This window comes from Notothenia rossii (assembly GCF_949606895.1).
Source record: "Notothenia rossii genome assembly, chromosome: 3".
Lineage (NCBI taxonomy): Eukaryota > Metazoa > Chordata > Actinopteri > Perciformes > Nototheniidae > Notothenia > Notothenia rossii.
Window position 1 is genome coordinate 55,541,256 of NC_136901.1, and position 8,807 is coordinate 55,550,062.

Sequence of the window (8,807 nt, forward strand, 5' to 3'; positions counted from 1 at the left end):
CTGTGTCTTTTCATCTGTAAACTCCCTCTCTTTTCTTGATCGCCCTCTTGATCGCTTCATTGTAGGATTTCTGCCAAGTCTCTACTTTAGTTTGACCATCTCTGTTACTAAGTTATGGAATACTAAATAAGTAATTAGATACCTTACCGTTACTGCGCTCATAAAGAATGATAAGAATAATGCGTATTGAACTGGTTTCATTAATTAGTGAGTTTATTTAAGGTAATTAGTTAGAGGCCCTATTTGATCAGTATGTCTGCAGAGCAGTTACAAAGGGCAAACTACATTAGAACAGGGAGAGAAGCACGTCATGTCGACTGAGGCAGCCTGGACCTTTAGTGGCAACTTAGTGTGTGTGAGCTTTGTGCGTCGCTGAACAACAGTGTGTTCAGAAGAGCAAGGCACTTGTGGCATGACGACGGCTAACAAAGGAAATAAAGCCTTGAAGGTGAAGCGTGAGCCGGGGGAGAATGGCACCACCCTCACGGACGACGAGCTGGTGACAATATCAGTGCAGGAACTGAACCAGCACGTCAGAGGGCTCACCAAGGATGAGACTGTGCAACTGAAAAAACGGCGGCGCGCCCTGAAGAACCGGGGATACGACGCCAGCAGCCGGCTGAAGAGGGTCACCCAGAAGGAGGAGCTGGAGAAGCAGAAGAGCGTGCTGCAGCAGGAGGTGGACAAACTGGCCAATGAGAACGCTCCCATGCGTGCGGAGCTGGACGCTCTGAGGTCTAAGTACGAGGCGTTGCAGACCTTCGCCAGGACTGTGGCACGGAGCCCCTCTGTGGGGGTCGGTGTGAGGGGGGGAGGGGGAGGCATGGCGTCATCATTCATTGGCCCGTTCATACCGGGGAAGATGGCAACAGCCACCAGCCTGATCACAATAGTGAAGTCAAAAACATGCACGGTCTTGAGGGAGGGAAATATAGATGAGGGGGTGCAGTCATTCTTCTTCTCTGCCGACCACCTGTCCTCCACCTGCACTGACGTCAAACAGCTGGGCGCTCTCCATCACATTGCCTCAGATCAGTGCAGCTGGAGGAAAGGGTGGAAGCAGTGGAAGATTGTTGAGACTCTAAAGATGCAAGTCTTTGGTCGGCGCATGATCATTTAGCACAGGACAGATACACAGGGTTCCTACGGTCACTGAAAACCTGGAAAAGTCCAAGAATTTGAGATTAGGTTTACACCAGGCCACGGGGAAAATATTTAAGAATGTCAATGCCCAAAATACTTTGGATAGATCATTCAAACCAAGTTGTAGAACATTTGAATTCACTAGGCACGTCGTGATAACTACTTTATTTAAAGTCTTCTTTAATATTCAAGCATTGGAATTGGAAAGTGAAGAACACTTAAATATCCTCCTTAATAAAAAAAATAATGATTAAAATAGACTCTCAGGCTGTGTGTTGCACAATGCCGAAGTCGTTTTACGGGCGGGAAAAAACATTGGCTAACATGTTGTTGATTTGAATCTTAACAAACATGCATGTAAACACAACAAAGTCATATCTAGGTCAGCAAAACAATCATGTCCTTATATTGTTGGGTAACGTAATATCGTGACAGGCCTACGCCACCCAAACAAAGATATTCAAACACACAACATTTATATTAGAGCACTGGTTCTCAACGGGGGCGGTACCGCCCCCCAGGGGGCGTTCAGAGAACATCTGGGGGCGCTGGAAGCAATATTTTTGAAAGGGGGGCGTTGAGGTGTTCTTGGGGTGCGTTCACGCATAATGTCTTTTTGTCATGAAAAACGCTGGCCACAGCGTCTTTTCCTGTACAAAAAGCAGCTGTCAGCATCTTTTGTTGCTATAGGAAACCACAACTCTGCTTGCGATTAGTCAGCTGTCAGCAGTGTTATTACGCGTACGTTCGTAAGTGCACGAACGGTCAGTCCGCTCGGACAACCCGTCTGTTCCGCCAGAGCACCCAGCTGTGAGCGCTCAGAGCGCAGCGCTCTGGACTGTGGAACGGGGACGCTCGGAGCGCTCTGAGCGGATTTACGAACGTACCCTACAAAAAGCAGCCGGGAGCGGACCGGAAGTCGTTGTAATTTTGGGATCGCGACTGTTAATAATCTGTTTCACTTTGTTACATTTTGATATGTTTTGATATGACAAATTCCACTAACAGATTCGAACTAAGTGAAAATAATACCCGTTTCTATGTCTGCTACGACATGGAAGAGCTGGCTAGCCAGGCCGCTCCACACAGAGCTCTGTTTGTTCAAAATTACAACGACTTCCGGTCCGCTCCCGGCACGATGTCTTGTCATGTCACCAGCTAGCCCTCTAGCGTTTGCCGCCATATCGTGACACTACCCCCCCCCCCCCCCTAAATATTAGCATCATAAAACAACAAAAATCATATCACATCAGCAAAATGGCCGCGAAAAAGATAAAATGCAGACAGTACTCTATTGAATATCTTAGCTATGGCTTCATACCGTCTCCTACCAATGCACAACTCCCAATGTGTTTACTTTGCGAACATGTATTTTCCAATGAGGGAATGAAACCCTCACGTTTAAAGGAGCACCTTACCAAGATCCACCCGGATAAGGCAGATAAGGAGCGTCCGTTCTTCCAGGCCCTCAAAGAGAAACATGGTAGGAGCACCATCAGCAGTCTCTTCTCTAGGAAGACCACCCAGACTGACAGCGGGCTAATAGCGTCATATAACATCTCCTTGCTGATAGCCAAATGTGGGCAGCCGTTCACAATCGGAGAGAAGTTGGTACTCCCTGCCATCAAAGAGGTCATATCTACTGTGATGGAGCGTGATCCCACACAGGTGCTGAAATCCATCCCACTCAGTAATGACACCGTAGCACGCAGGATTGATGAAATGGGCGCTGATACAGAGGAGCAGCTGTGTGCCATCCTGCGGGAAACTCCATTCAGCCTTCAGCTGGATGAGACAACCACTTCTGACAACAATGTTCTGTTGATGGCCTATCTCCGTTATAGCACCTCCAACAGTCAGGAGATTGCTGAGGAATTTTTATTTTCCAAATATCTCCAGTAGGGCCTGGCTCATTTTGTGGCATCTGCAGGCAGTGGCAAGTACTTCCGGCATCTGCCAAGGAGGCCGCTACTCCGTGGTATCTGTGGCAAGTATATGCCACATATGTGGTATCTGTGGCACAACTTGCCGTGGCAAGTATATGCCACAACTTGCCGTGGCATGTAAATGCCACAAGTTAAGAGAAGGTTTATGGTAGCTGCCACTCGCCTTCTGTGGCAAATGCTGATATTTAAACCCGTATTTATCGCGTAAAATGTCGCTGTTTTGGCATGACTTTATCGGACTGATCTGTACACAAGACTGATGATCTGTTACTGATGGTCCGATCTCTATTTTTCAAAAAGATTAAACATTATATGTTGTATAGATTTTACTTGGAGAACGTGGTTTGTTAAAATAAATAAACGTGCTATTTTTATGATAATACTCAAGATATATTATTAGTAAGTTGACATAAAGATCTAACATTGTTGACCAGAGGTGGGAAATAGGCTAACTTGTATACTCAAGTAGCCTACTGTACTTGTGATTTAGAAATAGCCTACTTGTGCTATAAGGATAAGGACAACCAAGCGCAAAGCCTACAAGCACTGAAAAACTGGCAAGGGGAGACGGATGAGCATGACTCAGCGTTCTGTCAAGAACTCGAACAATATAAATTGTTCACCAGTTTCAAAACGCAATAAAAGGGTGGATAAAAAAGCATGCATTGTGTCTCGATTTTTAATATACTGTCATGATTGTCTTAACGGAATAACATGGTTTGTTTAGATTCACTGATATCAATATCTAATAAGAATAATCTGAAGCATTTAAACAAAAATGTTCAACCAGAATTAAAATATTAAACAACAAAACAGATACAATGACATGAATCTGTTTATTAACAACGAAAATGATACAAATTAAGTACATATGCCTGGATTTAAAATAACACATTTATACATGTGTACAATCAAATATAACTGTCCTTTGCCTCATTTATAAAATATAAATCTTAGCATCTCACTAGCAGTGGCAACTGCAATCAGTTACAGCTGCCCTAAGTCTGTAGCCAAGTCTAATAACACCATTGTACACGTTGCTGTGTCAATACAGATATTTATTTTTTAATTATTTGTCTTTACTAGTAACAATACACCTGGTTATCGTAGCAAGCAGTGGAAACTCCCCTCAGGAAGCGACAATTTCCAAGGGCTTGCGTTGCAACGCTCACTTGACAATATTTCTTTTTTTATTACAATATAGGCCTATGTTTAGCCTACTATCATAGATATAGCACGTTTGTTTATTTTAGCAAACCAAGTAGGCTATTCCAAGTAAAATTGAATATAAATGATAATTTATTATCTTTTTGAAAAATAGAGATCGCACATCAGTCCTGTGATAGTCCAGCGACATTTGACACGATAAATACGAGTTTAAATATCATAATTTGCCACGGAAGGCGAGTGGCAGCTACCGTAAAACTTCTCTTAACTCTGGCATCTTGTGGCAACTCCCATTCAGCATGCGCAAATGCCACGGCAAGTTGTGGCATATACTTGCCACGGCAAGTTGTGGCATATGCTTGCCACGGCAAGTTGTGGCATCTGTGGCATTTACTTGCCACGGCAAGTTGTGGCATATACTTGCCACGGCATATACTTGCCACAGACGCCACAGAGTAGTGGCCTCTGTGGGAGATGCCACAAATGCCAAGGCACATGCCACGGCGAGTAGTGTTCTAGTATGATAAATAAAATAACATTGTACCTTGAAAACCAATGCATTCGTTCATTTGATACGTTGGTGGTTTTAGGTAGGCTATACAGCGACCCCTGGCAGTTCTAGTGTGAAGTAAAAGTAGAAGTAGCCAACCTAAATGTTGGAATACTCTGTTACAAGTAAAAGTCATGCATTAAAATGTTACTCAAGTAAAAGCGCAAAATGATTAGCATAACAATATACTTAAAGTGCATATTACATGTTTTCATTATAATGATTGATCATGAAAGTGTTCTCAAAGCTGGTAAAGGTGCAGCTAGTTTTAATGACTTTGTATACTGTAGTAGGGTATCTTGTGAATTTACTCCAGGAGAAACTATAAAGTCTGATTTAAGACTTGATTATATGTATCATCATTAATCAGAATCTGTAGTAAGTAACTAAAGGTAGCGTATTAAATAAATGTAGGGGAGTAGGCTACAATTACACAATTTACCTCTGAATTGTAGTGGGGTAAGTAACCTACTACGTAATATACCATATACATACTCAACTAAAGTACAAGTAGGCTATTTCTAAATCACAAGTACAGTGCTTGAGTATACAAGTTGGCCTATTTCCCACCTCTGGTCAACAATGTTAGATCTTTATGTCAACTTACTAATAATATATCTTGAGTATTATCATAAAAATAGCACGTTTATTTATTTTAACAAACCACGTTCTCCAAGTAAAATCTATAGAACATATAATGTTTAATCTTTTTGAAAAATATGATCGGACCATCAGTAACAGATCATCAGTCTTGTGTACAGATCAGTCCGATAAAGTCATGCCAAAACAGCGACATTTTACGCGATAAATACGGGTTTAAATATCAGCATTTGCCACTGAAGGCGAGTGGCAGCTACCGTAAACCTTCTCTTAACTCTTAACTTGTGGCATTTACTTGCCACGGCAAGTTGTGGCATATATAAGTTGTGGCATATACTTGCCACGGCAAGTTGTGGCATGGTTGTGGAATATACTTGAACCACGGCAAGTTGTGGCATCTGTGGCATATACTTGCCACAGATACCACATCTGTGGCATATACTTGCCACAGATACCACGGAGTAGCGGCCTCCTTGGCAGATGCCGGAAGTACTTGCCACTGCCCGCAGATGCCACGAAATGCGCTTGCTGTCTCTCAATATCTGGTCACAGACACCAAGGGCCAGACCATTTTTAATGCACTGGATAAGTCAATCCCGATCAACAACATCCTCGCATGTGCTACTGACGGTGCCCCTTCCATGGTTGGCAGGTACCGTGGCTTCACCACTCTGCTGAAGGAGCAGGTCCCGCATGTCCTCACAGTCCACTGTGTCTTGTACCGCCACAACCTTGTGGCCAAATCTAAAAGTCCACCTCTCCACGAGTCTCTCAATGTTGCAGTAAAGGCAATAAACAAAATAAAAGCCCACGCCCTGAATAACAGATTGTTCCGACAGCTGTGTCAGGAAAATGATGAGACCTTTGAGCGTCTTCTTCTCCACACTGATGTCCGCTGGTTCTCAAAAGGAAACTGCCTTGCTCGTTTTTGTGAGCTGTTTGACAACATCGTGGAGTTCCTGGAGGAGGTGGATGCAGCTCTCGGAGAACAGGTGTCATCCAGCCGCTGCGACATCATGTACCTCGCAGACTTCTTTGGCAAAATGAATGAAGTCACGCTGAAGCTCCAAGGAAAAGGAGTTACTCTGATCCAGAGCAAGGCGGTCATCCACAGTCTCACCTCCAGGCTGGATCTATACCGGCAGAGCATAGGCAGGAGGCAGTTTGCTCATTTCCCGCTGTTGACCAAGGTGATCTAGCCTAGGCTACTAAATAATGATAATAATAAATAATACATGTCATAAATGGAGGCTACTCTATGCAACACTATATTTGTGTTCCTGGTTAGTATAAATAACTTATGTTCTGAATGTATTATGAGAATAAAGAAACATCAATTAGTAAACACAGACCACCTGAGGATGGTGAATGCCGACTTGAAGATCCGCTTCAGAGATCTTTTGGACCTCGATGTTCCCACCTGCAGCCCTTTCAGGCGGACGTGGCGGAATGCGAGCCAGCAATACAGGAGCATCTCATCGACATCCAGAGTGACGATGAGGCCCAGGCTATTTTCCGCACCTCTGGCTGGGGCAACATGTGGGTCAAATACTCTCAGCGTTACCCGGCTCTCTGGGAGAAAGCTAGGCTGCTTCTTCTGGCTTTCCCAACCACAAACCACATACCTCGTGGAGCAGGGATTCAGCCAGGTCCTCCACATGCAGTCCAAGTACCGCAATCGCTTGAACTTGACGGCCTCAGGTGCACTGCGACTGAAACTAAGTTCTCTGCAACCCGCAGTGAAGAAACTGGCGGAGAACCACCAAGTGCAGGGCTCACACTAACCTTCCCCCCCTGCAATTTGGCGAAATGCAACACCTTTCCGACCTGTTAGTTCTGAAGGCCTAATGTACAGTTTTGTAGCCTACTGTTTGTTCTGCACTGGACATGTGTGAAATTGCTGCTGTTCCGTAGCAGTCTGTTTGTATTCTCTGCTCTTGTCTGAGTTTGTTTAACACTCATAAATATCATTTTAATTCACATTCACATGGCTTTTCTGCTCTCTGGTAAACTAATGATAATGATATTCCAACTGCCCAGTTAAATCAAATCTATTATTTGGCATTCAGTGACATGCTTTTTAAATGATATAACACAGAATATTAGTCAACATTAATATTCAGAGAAGAAAATAAGTCTACTTTTTTTGATGGGGGGCGGTAAGAGACCTGGATAATGGACAGGGGGGCGCTGGCCCAAAAAACGTTGAGAACCCCTGTATTAGAGCCAAAAAGATGGTGCTTATGTATTTCTGTTTGTTGGATTAGATTGACACAAACAATCTTGGGACCCTGAGTTCCAACAGAATACGCAAGATGACCTGCTGATTTCAGTCCCATCATACTCCACCCTAGCCAATAACTTTTTAAGAGAAGTACTAGAGAATATATATTTTAAACAATGGTGGTAACTGTATTTCTACTGTTTTTGTACCGTGTTGTCATTCACATGAGGCCCAAAGTGTATTCTCTGTGCGTCAATTGTTATTTCAGGAAATCTGTGAAATTCTTTTGTGCGTGTTTGGTATTGCTATATTTAGTTAGCTGTATTGTTGTCTACGATCTCTTCACTTTCTATGTACAGCTCTCTTTCTCTTACCTATTGTTTCTCTGTCCTTCCATTTCTCAATTCCAACTGGTTTCCATTCTTACACACAGTACTTCCTGGATCCAACAGAAAGAAAGGCGATAAGGCAATTGATATTTACCAAAAAACACAACATACTATAGAGGAAAGGAGATAAGGTCAGTAACCTTATCTCAGTTTATAGGAATGTTCAGGGAAATGTTCTTTTGAACACCAGGGCTGAATCAAGATAAAGTTGTCTTCTGTCTCTCAAAAGTATGATGAAAGAAATTGGAAGGGCAAGTGTCTTTGGTCTCCTAATGATATGCATCAACTCAAAGGCAAGAGGAATTCTGGGAGGACGATGGAGATTCAATGCAGTTGTTTGTTTATATACCTGTGCTTAATGTGAAACACTGACCAATGAGGTTGTGGCAGCATTTAACTGTGCGTTGTTGTATGAGCTGTGTAGTAGCAAGATTATAAAAATCAATAACACCCATTTATGTGACTCGGCAGTTCATAAACTTAAATATTACTCTCAAAATGACCATTTCAACATGTAATACTTATCCCTCATTACCATGGATTCTTGAACAAATATCTTTTCGGAAACCCCCACCATGAATGGAGAATCAAAAATCGTATAAACATTTTGTTGATTTTAAGTAAATTGGGGCCACATTTTAGAACAGCAAAGCCAATATATCTGTGCTAAAACTTAACACTTTGGACTTGCTCAAGAGTGAGACTATTAATGCGGAATTGTTTTCAATCTTATAATGTTTGGTAAATTAATGTATTTGGAAATCATGGGCACACAACTGGATAAATGA

At 42.8% G+C, this 8,807-nt stretch overlaps 1 protein-coding gene across 1 annotated transcript; it reads left to right on the forward strand.

The window, feature by feature from the left end:
• Nucleotides 1-376: 376 nt before the first annotated feature.
• LOC307034526 (transcription factor MafK-like) lies at nt 377-1,120 on the forward strand (the record flags this gene model as incomplete). Its single annotated transcript, XM_079673352.1, has 1 exon — nt 377-1,120. The coding sequence occupies exon 1, from the start codon at nt 413-415 to the stop codon at nt 1,118-1,120; it is 708 nt and encodes a 235-aa protein (XP_079529478.1). The 5' UTR covers nt 377-412.
• Nucleotides 1,121-8,807: the final 7,687 nt, after the last annotated feature.